The 15,243-nt window shown below is 45.8% G+C and overlaps 1 protein-coding gene across 1 annotated transcript in view; it reads left to right on the forward strand.

The window, feature by feature from the left end:
* The window catches only part of kcnb2b (potassium voltage-gated channel subfamily B member 2b), a 70,288-nt gene extending 55,108 nt beyond the window's left edge, over window positions 1–15,180 (forward strand). Inside the window, exon 3 of the mRNA XM_062559316.1 lies at window positions 9,505–15,180. Within this exon, the coding sequence (XP_062415300.1) occupies window positions 9,505–11,481 (1,977 nt within the window). The 3' untranslated portion in view covers window positions 11,482–15,180. The remainder of the gene's footprint in view (window positions 1–9,504) is intronic.
* Window positions 15,181–15,243: the final 63 nt, after the last annotated feature.

Raw genomic sequence — 15,243 nt, forward strand, 5'->3', positions numbered from 1 at the left:
CTCTGCTCTGTCCTACTCCCAACCAACCCCTTCACTCTCCCTGCTTCCTTTATATCTGAGTTCCTCCTGCCCTGATTGCCGGCAGCCTCTCCTCGTTAGGCGGGGGAGGTCCATAGCAGGCTCGGGGGTGGAACCACCGGGCCGCAACATACCTCCCTTCTACCACCACTCCCCTCAGTCTGCTACACACCCCCCTCTTCAGCTCCGACCGGGAGGGAGGGGCGGTCCAGCTCCCTAGAGCATCCCGCCGGGAGAGGGCGTCTGCATTGCCATGAGCCGTCCCCGACCTATGGGTGACAGAAAAAGCAAAGGGCTGTAATGATAGAAACCAGCGGGTGACCCTAGCATTATTGTCCTTGTTCATTGACATCCAAACCAGTGGGGCGTGGTCCGTTATGAGGGTGAAATGTCGTCCTAGCAGGTAGTACTTCAGCTTCTCTAGGGCCCACTTGATCGCAAGACATTCTTTTTCAACTGTGGAGTACTTCTGTTCTCTCAGCAACAATTTCCGGCTAATGTATAGGATCGGATGTTCCTCACCTTCTTGCAGCTGTGACAAGACTGCCCCAACCCCGGTTTCAGATGCGTCTGTCTGTACCACCAACGGTTTGGAGAAGTCTGGGGTCACCAGTACAGGTCCTGAACACAGCGCTCCCTTCAGGTCCTGGAAGGCTTTCTCCGTCTCCTCGGTCCACCTCACCTGGTTGGGCTGGCGGTTCTTGGTCAGGTCTGTCAGTGGGCCTGCTACGGCCGCAAAGTTCGGGATGAATCTCCGATAGTAGCTTGTCAATCCTACAAATGTGCGTACCTGTTTTTTTGTACTGGGCCGGGGCCACTCCCGGATCGCCTCTACCTTCTTCACTTGGGGTTTCACGCAGCCCCTCCCAATCGTGTATTCGAGGTATTCAGCCTCATGCAGCCCGAGTCGACACTTTGCGGGGTTCGCCGTTAAACCGGCCTCCCGTAAGGCCTGTATGACGGTGCTCACCTGGTGCAGATGGTCCTGCCACTTACTCCCATGGATGACGATGTCGTCTATGTACGCCGCCGCATACGCTTGATGGGGACGTAGAACTCTGTCCATCAACCTCTGGAAGGTTGCCGGGGCTCCATGTAGTCCGAAGGGCAGCTTTTTGTAGTGAAACAATCCGTCCGGGGTTGCAAACGCCGTTTTCTCCCGTGCCTCAAGGGCCAGAGGCACCTGCCAATAGCCCTTTGTGAGGTCCAGCGTACTGATAAAACGGGCTGTTCCCAGTCTCTCAATTAGTTCGTCGATACGGGGCATGGGGTAGGCGTCGAATTTAGAAATTTCATTAACTTTCCTAAAATCGTTACAAAACCGAGTCGTGCCATCTGGTTTCGGCACCAACACTATCGGGCTACACCACTCGCTGTTGGACTCCTCTATAACGTCTGCTTCTAGCATCCTTCTTACTTCGGATCTGACCGCCTCTCTTCTCGCTTCTGGTATGCGGTACGGTCTCAACTTCACCTTTCTCCCGGGTTCAGTGACTATGTGATGCTCGATGAGATCCGTGCGCCCTGGTTCCTCCGAGAACACGTCCCGGCTCTGGTTGACCAACTCCCCTAGATCTTGCCTCTGTGCTGGACTCAGGTGTTCTCCCATGGGTACTGCTGCGGGCTTGGCCTCTGCCGTGGCCTTCCTTTGGGCAAAAGAACAGAGGACATCACGGGCATTCCATTTCTTCAGCAAGTTCACGTGGTATATCTTAGTTGGTTGTCTACGCCCCGGCTGCCGGACTTTATAGTTTACCTCCCCCATCCGCTCCAGCACTTCATATGGCCCGTTCCACCTGGCCAAAAACTTACATTCCGACGTGGGGACCAGTACCAGCACTTTGTCTCCGGGCTTGAAGTCCCGTGGTTGTGCTCCCCTGTTGTACACCCGAGCTTGGGCCTCCTGGGCCTCCCGCATATGTTCCCGTACCAGGGGCCACAGAGTCGCCATCCGGTCTCTCATCTCTTCCACGTGCTCCACGACGGTGCGATGGGGTGATGGCTGCTGTTCCCAAGCCTCCTTCGCCACGTCCAGCAGTCCCCTGGGTCGTCTTCCATACAGGAGCTCGAAGGGAGAGAACCCGGTGGAAGCTTGTGGTACCTCCCGGATTGAGAACATCAGATACAGAAGCAGCTGGTCCCAATTCTTCCCATCCGCCTCCATCGCCTTCTTGAGCATCTGCTTCAGTGTCCGGTTGAATCTCTCCACCAGCCCGTCTGTCTGTGGGTGATACACTGAAGTACGCAACTGGGTCACTTTCATCAGTTTGCAAAGATCCTTCATAATTCGAGACATGAATGGGGTTCCTTGGTCCGTCAATATCTCATTGGGTATTCCCACACAGGAGAACAACATTACCAACTCCCGGGCTATTCCCTTGGTAGCCATGGTGCGCAGGGGAATGGCCTCCGGGTATCTGGTGGCGTAGTCCAGTATCACCAGGATGTACTGGTGGCCCCGGTTGCTCTTGGGTAACCAGCTGATCGGCGCTCTGAGGGTTAGCTTGACTCGCTAACCGTTTAGCCTCAAATGGCAGGGCGCGCAGGAACTTGTCGATGACCACCTTCTCAATGGGCGTGAGCGTCAGTGGCTCCGCGGTTAGCCAGCTCTTTGCAAGTCGGATTAGGTCGTGCATTTGGGCTCGGGGGGGGGCTGTGGCCTCATACGTCCAGTCGTGGAACCTTTGGGCCCTGCTAATGAGACTGTATCCATACCGCCGCAGGATCTCTTTCTTCAGCAGCCCATAGTTTGTTGCCTGGTCCACAGTCAGGTCCTGATATGTCCTTTGTGCGGGACCGGACAGAAACGGAGCTAGCAGACTGGCCCATTGCTCCGGTGGCCATGCTTCTCTTGCCGCTGTTCTCTCGAAGACTTGGAGGTAAGCTTCGATGTCATCGTCTTCCGTTAACTTTAGTATAAACTGACTGGGTTTGGGACTCTGTCGGCCTGTGCGGCTGTCAACCGGCCGAGTTCGGCTCGCAGGAGCGTGGTCTGGTGACGTTGCTCCTCCAGCAGCTCTTGGTGCCTCGCCTGCTGGGCGAGGTTTGACTCCACCAGTTGCTTCACCAATGCTTCCATGGTACTCTGTCACGGTAATTTACAGAGTTTAGATCGATGCCCGCATTCTCCACCATATGTGGCACGCCCGGGGGGGGGGTCCACGTCACACACTCAATCAGACACGCCGGCACCAGGAGTACAATAGGTAGTATTTTATTGGAGGCAAATGAGGGAGGATTAGCAACACTTCACCGTTCCCTCCCTTCGTCAGGTCCACGTGTTGTTCGCCAATCGGGTCCTCATCCAAAAGGGGGGGTCGTTCATCAATCGGGTCCTCGTCCAAAGGGGGTCAATACACGGGGGGGGGGTTAGTCAGCCGGTCCAAGTCACAACAATTACCTCAGTTTTCCGTTTGTTTGTTCGCTGTCACCACACCTCTCTCTGCTCTGTCCTACTCCCAACCAACCCCTTCACTCTCCCTGCTTCCTTTATATCTGAGTTCCTCCTGCCCTGATTGCCGGCAGCCTCTCCTCGTTAGGCGGGGGAGGTCCATAGCAGGCTCGGGGGTGGAACCACCGGGCCGCAACATACCTCCCTTCTACCACCACTCCCCTCAGTCTGCTACAATATGCACACGCTCACGCATGCTTTTTCCACCAGCAACTTGGCGGTAAAGGACGTAGCAGCGAGGACTTTGTTTACATTGTTTTCCTGTGTAAATATGCCTGGATCATCAGAAAGATGTACTGTGATGGTAAGACATGGCCAGAGCAATTACAGAGCAACAAAGTAATGTTGATAGAATCTAGAGGCGCAGGAACAAGCAGACCTTCAGCCTGTCTCACAGCTCATGGCATATTTCACCTCAACAAAATATGTTTTATTGGATTTTTCGCCCGCAACGGGTTTACATTTCTGCTTCTTTTAAACTTGTTTTGTTTCAATGAATTTTGCATTACATTTAGTACGATATTTTGCGTCAGTCTGCCCTCCCGTTTAGCACGTCCGTCTCCTCTCCCTGTCGGCCTGCGAGTGCATAATCTCGCTCCTCTCTCCGTTTTTTGTTTTTGTGACATTTGTGTTGTGAGAGTCACGGCCCTTGATTTGCCACAAGGGGACTTAAAGGGCAATACCGATGGCCAGATTGCAGAGGAAGGACAGAGAGAACCAAATAAACAGAGCGACATAGATCGACGTGATTAGAGGTTTTCTGAAAGTGAAAAGAACTACAAGTGTTGACCGCCGCTAATCTGACATCAGAGGAAGACCGCTGCGTAACCGCATCTATAAAATGACCCAGCATTAGTTATCTATTAGTTATTTCTGCAAACTGATGGCTCAAGGATTCTATCAGAGCTGTGAATCCATTCATCAATGCACTTGATTGAAGGGAAGAGTTATGGAATTCACCACAAGGTTGAGCCCAGTAATGGCCTCGCTTGTGATGTAACGTTTAGCATCGGAGGCTTAGCTGTTGCAAATGGGAGACCGTAGAGCCACCACCCCCCCTCCCCCTCCCATTTGTGTATCTATTGACAGGCCTAAATGAAGAAAAAGGAAAATCACAAAAATTAGATTGGATATTTTACTCGCAGTTTACGTTACATTAAGACATCTCAGTTTTTTTATTTGGGAAACACTGCCTTGGGAGTCTTGTGGGTACAACTTGCTGCAATACGGAGGCCCATGCTGACCCACACGCTGTGTTGCCGGTTTTAAGCAGGCGCTTTTTTGCGAATGTAAGGCCGGGTGGGTGATTGCATTCTGTAAATATTTCATCCTAGCCCACTTTCCTCCCTGTGGCTATGAAAGAAAAGAAAGTAACGCAAACACATATCAGTATAAATAAAGCCTGCAATGGAGTGAAATGCCTTTGAGGAGGAAAGTGAACAACACTAGAAAAATGTGTTTACAAGAATGGGATGAAAAAGGGGACCCAATGAAGTTTGGTAAGGAGATCGGATTAAGCACAGCGCAGTGACCTCAGGGAAAGACTGTGTGCAGGGAAATTCCTCAGTAATGCAGATAGGCCATTTTTATTTTATTTTAATTAATGAATTGGTTCTTCTGCTGTTTTTTCCCCTTCTTGTTGTGGCCAGTAATTAACTCAAGCACTCTGGAAGCAAAGTGTGTCCGCGGCCTGTAATGATAATTGGTTATTGATTAAGGATCCATTCAAACGCTGTCGGCCAAATCATCCAATGGTTGTGTACAGCTGAATGAACCTCTCACTCTCCCTATTTTATTTATATATATATATATACATTGTATGTATACCATATTGGCTGAAACCCTTAGGTGCATGCCTCCAGATTTTAATGTGTCAAAAGGTTTTTTGCTCTAAAAAATAAACCAAAAAGGAAAATACTTTCTCTCTTGCTGATTGTGAGGCACCTGAGATAGAAATGGTGATCATGTCAAAACTCTTGATTACGGTTGCCGAGTACGCAGGGACCCGCAATCGAGTCTGAATGACTGATGACAAATTAAATTGTAAGTGACACAGTATGGTGATGCTGCATCATGCACCACAAATGGGTCATATCAACTGCAAGTATTGACTGCACGGAGAGCTGTCAGAGATATAATGAAAAGCTCAATAGTTTTTCTTTCAATGATAAGCCTTTGTTATTATGCACTAAGCTCCCTCTGGAGTTGCCAAAAATAGTTTGCCTGATGGATACTAAAGCGTTCTCCTTTTATCAGACTTTGCAAAGTTATGAAAACAATTAAAATGGGCGCATTTCAATTGCACACGTGCCGCGGCAGTTTTACAGGATTCAGTTAAATCAGTTTTGCCATTTTTCTTTTCTCTCCAGTGCTTTATTAACTCAATTACATTGTCAATAGACTAATGGCTTCACAATTGTAATGACGGTGGCATTCCTGCAAACCTATCTGAACCTGGCAGGAGCTGTTGGATAAAACAGTGGACGAGCACCAAGTATCACATTCCCCTCTCTGCTTTTATCTCTCTGTGAAGTCCTTGGAATGGAGCCATAAAAAAAAGGCATTCGACCAGCAGAATAATGACACAGTGGGAGGGAAGATGTCTCTGCACTCTGTTTGAGTAATGATGAATCCCTCTAAAGGTGTGCGTATTCAAGTCATACCCTCGATACACATGCCTTATTAATCTCTCTTAAAGTATGTGTGCCAGCATCCCTATGAAGCCATATTACATATCAACTCAATTATATAATTAATTGCTGGTTACAGCTTGCTAATATAATTTGTGCACGTCTTTTACACACTCCAGCATAAACAGCCATTGGTCTGATAAGTGAAATTAAACAAATGTGTATCGGTTGATTAAATTAACAAATAATTATTTGTTATAAGGCATGCATATTTACACTCATGCATATTTTTGCAGGGTCATTCAATTTGAAAAGTTACAGTCTCAGGAGATGAAATAGGTCCGGGGATCAATCCACATTACCATAACCATAATCGCCTGGATTGATTTTCCAGGAAAAAATTATCATATCTAAAGAACGGTTCAATTTGTCCAGCACAAATTGATGACACATGGGGAAGTAGAGAGGATCAGCGAGGACCTCAGAGGTGGATAACGGTCTGTAAGAGCTCTGAGCAGGGAGATCAATAGGAGCCATAATGTGATGTGTACACAATCAATAGCTCCCCCCATAGCTGGGAGATGCGCCACTGGTGGATGTTGTGGGCTTTTTTTCTTCTTCCAAAATTGCACCTCTTTTTTTCCTCAAACCAAGGAAGGAAGGGGATGCAGGCGGGGGTGTCGATGTGCGACCACGGGGCTGTCCCTGATGGCAGGACGTTTGCAGAGACGTTAGCGGGTCCATCGACTGTGGGAACTGAGGGAGGAGGGGAAAGAGATGTCCAGAGAAGAGGCTCAAAGGGACTCTCAACGCAGTTGCTCCGCGGTCGTTTTTCCTCTGGATGAACGTCATTCACCCTGCTCTGGTCTCCCAGGGGATTTATTGTTGAGGGAGTTGGAGATGATGAAATTGCAAGAGGTTGTTGTTGGTGGATGAGGCACAAAAGATATTCTCCCAAACTGCTGCCAACACTTTTGCTGGAGCTATTTTTTTAAAGATGTCCCTTGAGGTATTTGGCCAGATGGATTTTCTTTTGTTAGGACGTTCGTCAAGTGATGTATTTTTTTTGCCTGATGTATTTTAAAATGTGCTCAGAATTCAGGGAAGTTCCTGGATTATTGTGCAAAAATAAACGTCCTGTGGCATTGAATCATTTTCTCTCTTCCTCAAACCCCCTTTCATTATTGTTATTCTCAAAGTGACGCAGTTTGTAGCAAAGTCATTCAAAACAGTCTTTGCAGTAGAATTGTTGGAGCGATAGTACAGCAAGAGCATCTCAATAGCCTGAGACAAGTAAAGCATGTCACACATTGAAGACATCATATGAAGACATTGACCTCTCTAAGCCGATTACTGCATCCTGAGGTCAACACCTCTACCTGGACGGAGAGGATAAGATATTTCTAAATATAAATTCTGTATAATTATGATACATGTCCAGAATTTAGTATTTCATTTAGCTTTGTATCTTTAAATCGGCCCATTTGTATTCACCGGTTGAAATGCCAGTAATCTCCTTGAACTGTTGTTCAAAATCCTTCCCCGGACATTTGAAATTGTCTGGTTCAATGAAAATACTTTTCTCTTGTCTTTGTTAGTTCTCCTCTGCCGGGTCACTTCCAGGTCCACTGGTTTGACTGCACTCGGTTTTTTTTTAATGCCACCACACATGCAAATCGGGGCAAACAAGACTTGAGTCCGGGTGATGCATCTTCTTAACTGCTCCCACTCAATTACAGCAGGTTAATGCAAGCCACCTCAGGATTGCTCATCCTCATGTTCAAAAGCCATTTAGACGCTGTCCATGAGCAAGGGATGCATTGGTGTGTAGGGAGGTGAGATAGCATGGGTGTGGGTCAGGGAAAACATTCATCACTTTCTCTCTCTGTCTGAGCATGTTGGTGTTAAAGTCCATCTATTCAGCTGCCCGTAGTGCTGTTTTAGAGCGTTCACTTTCTCCAAAGTGCCGAACAGGAGAAGATGAAGTGTCTCTTCTGAGCCAGGTGTGAATTTATTAAAATAATAGTTGACGTCTAAAGAATGGGTGACCTTTAGTGTGTACTCTTATGAATCACCATTATTCTTTTACCTGTATCCGAAATACCCAGCCATGCAAGCGACGCAATTTACCGCCGGTAATCCTATAAACGGATCGTGATCTCATGCTGGAATGCACTCCTCTACATTCGGAGGTTACGTGACGCCAGGGTGGTCGGAAGCAGGAACACGAGCAAAGGTGCTCTGAACGGGTGGCTGGCAAAAATGTTCAAGGGAATGGAAACTGTGTGCGTCCTTACTGTGACTCCAGTCTTTCAACTCGCTGCCAGGCCAGGCCCAGGTCGCCTCGCTTAGCCGCTAATAGGTTTAACCTAATCGGCAGCAGCATTCATTTAGTGATACCACTTCCTCTGCTGAGCCACGACGCCCCTTGGCTTCTGTTTTACAATCTTTCTCCTTTTTTGCCTAATTGAAGGAATTTCTTACATCTATTTAAGGTGTTGCAAGGCTGTGGCTCAGCATGTCAGTGTTAGCTAGAGGCTAATTTACAGACTACAGAGGTGGCTGGACACTCCATCCCTGTGTGATATTCACTATTACGTGATATTTTCTGGATTTTTTTAATTCTCACGGGACTGACTGTCTCCAGCCTGCGCTGTGTCCATTCATGTAAGATAACGTTCTGCAACTTGATGCAGTTTGTGATTAGCATTCAGGGTGCCTTGTTTTCCTATCTTGACGGAGGCCTTTGCTCAAAGCATTGCAGATTTCTCCATGCACTGGTTTTGGGTTGATTGTGGTGGCTACACTACAGCTATGGTGTGTAGGACAGTGACCCTTCACCTGTGTGGGTTGAGGCTGCTGGCTGAGCAGATTTGAGCTGTGGGAAAAGGGCATCAGCTAATCCCTGAAGCATTGTAGGGATATACAGTATCTTTCCAGAGGCACAGACTATAGAAAGGAAGGAGAGAACTACTTGTCCCTGTGTATTAACAAGGTACACATACTCATCACATAACATGATGTTACAGCCAAAACACGCACCATGTATTGCTTACATAAACTCTTTTTATAAATATACAATCCCAGCATTTTTTCCAAAATGTAGGTAGTGATTTGATTCCTTTTTTGTCATTTTTGAAATTTCTATCACATCGTCCTTTGTCAATCCGTATTGCGAGAAGCATTGACATCAATTATATTATAGACATTGCCGTTTTTATTCATGCATTTTCATGAATTTATTCAATTCACTGAGCCATCACATGCTGATCGAGGACAACAAAAGATCTATATCTTAAGAAAAACATTTCATCACTCATGGTATACTTACAATAAGTATTGTATTCATCATATTTTTCACAAAATTACACTAATATGTTATTCCTTCTCTGTTGTCTCCCGTAGTTTCTAGCCATCATCTCAATCCTGTTCATCGTCCTCTCCACCATCGCTCTGTCTCTCAACACCTTACCAGAGCTCCAGGTCACAGACGAGTTTGGCCAGGCCAACGATAACCCCCAGCTGGCCCACGTGGAGGCCGTGTGCATCGCCTGGTTCACCATGGAGTACCTCCTTCGCTTCCTCTCGTCTCCCAACAAGTGGAAGTTCTTTAAAGGCCCGCTAAATGTCATTGACCTGCTGGCCATCTTGCCGTACTATGTCACAATCTTCCTAACGGAGTCCAACAAGAGCGTGCTGCAGTTCCAAAATGTGCGCCGTGTGGTGCAGATATTCAGGATCATGAGAATATTGAGGATCCTGAAGTTGGCCCGGCACTCCACAGGGCTCCAGTCCCTGGGTTTTACTTTGAAAAGGAGCTACAATGAACTGGGGCTGCTCATTTTATTTCTTGCCATGGGCATCATGATCTTTTCCAGCTTGGTCTTCTTTGCTGAGAAAGATGAAGATGCCACCAAATTCACCAGTATCCCCGCCTCGTTCTGGTGGGCAACCATTACTATGACTACAGTGGGATATGGTGACATTTACCCTCAGACTTTACTTGGAAAAATTGTGGGTGGGCTCTGCTGCATTGCAGGAGTGCTGGTAATTGCTCTACCCATCCCTATTATTGTCAACAACTTCTCAGAGTTCTACAAGGAGCAGAAGAGGCAGGAAAAGGCCATTAAGAGGAGGGAGGCTTTGGAGAGAGCCAAGAGGAATGGTAGCATAGTGTCAATGAACCTAAAAGATGCCTTTGCCCGCAGTATGGAACTAATGGACGTGGTGGTGGAAAAGGGAGAGGAAAAAACCAACATGGACAACCACCTGTCGCCAAGCCGATGGGGCAGCTCAACCAGGCACGCCTCCTCCGAGACTGACCTAAAATCTCCAGCTAAAAGAAACCTTGAGCTGCAGAGCTCCCCTCGTCGCGTGACCGTCAGCACCACTGGGAGTCCGCCGCGGACAAACAGGACCCCACAGCACCTTAATGCGCAGAATCTGGAGGAGATGTACAACCAGATGACCAGGTCTCAGTCCTTAACCAACCTCAACACTACAGGCTCCATGAGCACCCTGAGCACAACCATGACCGCCCCTGTCTCGCCTAAGACATATGAAAGCCCTGAATTTACGTCAAAAGAGAAAGTAGAGCTGGAGATGAAGGAGGTCCCATCCTCCTTTCCAGATATCTTTGGGGGCTGCTCAGCAGACTTTAGAGAACAAGACTCTGACAAAGAACATGCTGGGCCCTGTCGGGTCAGACACCCCAGGGCCCCGCCCCATCTTGATTTAAGCCAACTGAGGGCCCTTGACGAGTACACTTTCCTTGGCATCATGCGCAAAGATGGCCTCTATGAGTCCGTTGACCCAGGTGACGGACTGAAGCTCCCCGTAGAGGAAGGGGAGAGCTTTAACAGTGCTGTGGAGAATATCCTGAGATCTCCACGAGGGAATAACCCTCTGGAAATAAAGGAGTTGAAGGTCAAACTCACCGAGACCTCTGGTGAAGGCCCGCCGACACCGCCCAGCACCACCTCTCCCGGAGACATCAGCTCCAGCATCCTGGAAGACGACACCCCGGAGGGAGAGACGTCCCCGCTCCTCCCCGGTGCAGAGGAGCTGCTGCGGGTCGCGGAGGAGGAGACCTGCCTGTTGGCCCCTAAGAGGCTGGTGGTAGACACCCCACCGGGCGATGAGGATCAAGCCACAGAAAACCACAAGGAGAAGCACCGGATGGAGGTGGCCGGAGCCGCCGTTGGACCAAAGTCACCGGCGGCAGCACACAATTGCACCCCGGGTGTGGTCGGGGCAGGCGGGGAAGTCGATGCTGAAAGCAACCAAAGTGGACACAAAGTAGAGAACCACATGTTTACAACCGATATCCACCTGATACCCGGGGATGGAAGCCTCTCTCCGACTTGTGAAACCAGGATGTGATCGTAGGAGAACCTCAGAGGGACGATAGACCCACTGCAAACCTCAGCCTGGTGTGAGAGCAGGAGCGAAAAGGCAAAGGGTTTAGTTGTATTGAAAGATATTTTTGCATGGCATGACAAGTCCCTTTTACTTGTGTTGTTGTGTTTTGCTGAAAAAGATGCTCGGTGCAGATTTGAAGAATGACCTTGGGGCAAACAGTGGGCTCAAAGAGGAGGCTCTTGAACAACAACGTGAATCCTTCAACTCATGTTGACATCTCGGTCCTCCCGATGTACATAACGAGGGTCTCCTTTTTCTAGCAAAAGAAGGAAATGCACAGAGGGACTTATCTGTAAAAAGCATGCATTTAAAAAAGACAGATATTTTACGGTGCTTAGTTTGCTGAAAGCGCTCCACTGTAAATACTAGGACATCTAAAGCAATGACAATGCACAGGGAGGAATTGCAAAACTGGCACCGAAGGTACAACTATTTGTAACATGAAAGGGATGGAGGGGGGGGTTAGAGCCCCCAGACTGGGTGTTGCATCGTAGCGACCTATAAAAAAAACATATCATTACCTTTTGTGGAAATGCAAAGTGTTCCCATGTTGACCCTGTAATGTTTTATCGTGTGAAAAATGGTGTATGAAACTGTAACGTTAACATTATTGCTTTTGGTTTTCATAACGACTGTTGAACGTTCCGTTGAGCATCAAATATTCAGTCTTTGAAAAACACCCCGAACACGCCTGTAGTTGCCGAACATGTATGTAACTAGAAAGGACAGGCACCACTACTGCTACTTAAAATGTGTATTACATGGTGTCAGAAGTTGCAACACGGTTTGACATGTTTTGTTCCTTGTGCAAGTTTTTTGATTCAAAATAACGAAATAAATCGTATTTATTCTCCAACATCATATATATACATCTTAAAGTGGTTTTAAGGATAAATTATGAAATACGTAGGTCTAGATCGGTTGTAAAAAGAATATCTACGGTAGATTCCATACCATGATTCCATAAAACAGGGTTAAAACTATTTATTTATTCAGCACACTAATCTGGTCATTAATACACACACACATATATATATATATATGCTTTAAACTATAATTGTCTACTTTGGCAATTCAAAAGGGATAAAATACCACAGAAAATGATAATATTCCTTCTGATATCGATGGACCAAATCAAGCACATTGACAAGCTTTCAACTATCTCCACTGCATAGTAACATATACAGTAATAACATGTATTATGACAGTAGTTAAGGGTTTTGTTTTGTTTTTCCTTATGGTTTGTTTACCTGCACTGCGTTCATTGTCCTATCCTCAGCGCCCTTATGTTGTTATTGACATTTTTTCAATACTACTGCAAGTTAATCCCATTCTGCGGAAAAGTTTAAGGCATCTTTTTTTTGTATACCCTTAGTGTCTTGGACTGTTATTTATTGTGTTTTATTGTGAACAAAAATATTTTCAGTCAAACTTAAACCCAAAGGAGTCCTTTTTTTCTCTTTTCTTCTTTCTCGCTTTTCATTTACACTGACTGAAATATCTGTTGTATGTTGCCTTCAATTCCAATTTTAGTGCTGGAATATTTATTTACCATTTCAGCATGACACTGGGATGAGTGTACTAGCAGTGTGTTTGTGAAAGCCACACAAACCTGAATGGTACTGACATTTATTACGTTAGCGATTTCTTTGTGGATTGTTTTATGGTTTTCTTTCTTTTTCCGGATTATTATTAAATAATTTTTGTGTTCTCACAGAGAGGTGTGGAATGTGCAATACCGCATACTGCAATCTATGCAGGCCAAGAATTGTGGCACTTTATTTTCTGTCTATGGGATTTGTAAGTGTACAGGCAGAAAATACTTGTATTTTTCAAATGTTATATCTTTAATACGAGGCAAAACAGTATTACAACTACCATAATCTCAACAAACAATGCAAATGAGAATTTGACTTTTCCTTTTTCGTATTAAATGGCTGGCATCTTGATGGCAGACACCAATGGACCTCAGATTTGATTATCTGTGGGAACACGGATCCAAATTGACCACTTTGGGCCTTTTATATTGCTGTTAGATTTACATAATCTAATAAATGTCTGAGGAATATATTAAGATAATCTAATTCCAATGGCCACACAAAGGATTTTATGTTTTTTGTGAATTGAGAATAATTCTATTTTTTCTAAACCAAAATGGAGCACGACCACAATTTCCTGCCATATGGTGGTTGAAATGATGCGTGCCTTTTCATAACACTGCTGTTTATGAGAAGGTAGCAAGTCATTTTGCTTTGTTCATATAGCACTGTACAGAAAATTCTAATTTTGTAGGAGAAATCAGGTCTTTATGTAACACACACAAGTAATGTTATTGAGTTCTCAGGTTTTCTATAACTCTCTGATGTTCCGATTGGATAGATTTTCTGTTTTGTTTTTTTCTTTAACGGCTATTGTCAAGTAGTTACTTCTGTACTTTTTCAAAAAGGTGATGTTGTCAAATCCACATTGATGTCTTGGCTCCCGGGGTAAGGAGCGGGTAAGGATTTCTCCCTCTTCCTGGGTAATCCGTGCCCCACCATTCAGTAACCCCCCCCCCTCAGTCCTCAGTGATCCCCAACAAAGGCACAGCAGTTAGTTGTTAGAGTTCAAGATAAATAGACAGAGGGAGAATGTCTAACAGACCATATACATCCCTACCGTCACTAAAATGATACATCTGATTATTTCCCAAGCTGACAGCACTAAGGGCTCCAACACCCTCCAGGGGCTCTGTGTCCCCCCGAGGTGATCAGTAGGTGAAAGGAAGGCCAAGATTAAATGAAGTTGTCGGGGTTCCATCATACCAGTGATCCGCTGTGGTCCATGTTTTATTTGTGTTTATTTGTGGCATACTGTGAGCCCACATCAACATAATTTAACTTTGTGATCAGAGATTCAGATTCTTTATAACGATTGATCCCTCATTGGAAACCCAGATTTTTTTTGGTACTCCAAAGTAAAATGTGGGGTCAGCGTAGGTTGAAGTGATTTGGGGGTTTTCAGTTTTTTTTTTACCAACTATTTTTTCTGTACCAGTACGTTAACTTTGACATATTTACTTTCATCCATTGTTTGTAGTGATCATGTCTTCTTGTGATAGCCTCAAGTTATTCTTCATTTTGACAGATAAATAAGGGGTTTGGATTCATCAGATGACTTCTCTTGGGATGATGTTTGTGTGGTGAGTGAAATGAATTCTGTGAGCTGACAGGGACACGACTGCTCTGTCTTACTGTCTAACAGTGGTATTATCCTCTGTGATGGAGTGGAAAGGCTGTGTCTTTATTTTCTCTGGGAGAATGGGTATTGTCTGTGTCACTCATACGTGCTTACCAAACCGTGCTCCCTGAAATGCATAACGCTTCATTGTTTCTTCTTAAGTCTCTGTGTATTCTGCCTCTTACGGTTTTTGATTTTTTATTCTTTTTTTTTCTGTTCAACTTTTAGAGAGCATCATCATTAGACACATTCTGAGCTACAGATTGTTTCCGTATGAAGCAACATCATTGTAGGCCTATGCATGTAGTAGTCGAGAAGAACAATTATGTGATCACAGAACACTTGTTGTTATGGTATGTATGTCAACATTTCTGTAGAGCATTGTTCCCCATTACGTCTATTAGCATATGCAGAATAACAAATAAATGTGTATATAACTCAGGTGTTTCTGGTGTTATTTACTTTACAAATGAACTAAATAGCATTTCCTGCACGCATGTTTTG

The sequence above is a fragment of the Pungitius pungitius genome, chromosome 19 (genome assembly GCF_949316345.1).
Source record: "Pungitius pungitius chromosome 19, fPunPun2.1, whole genome shotgun sequence".
Lineage (NCBI taxonomy): Eukaryota > Metazoa > Chordata > Actinopteri > Perciformes > Gasterosteidae > Pungitius > Pungitius pungitius.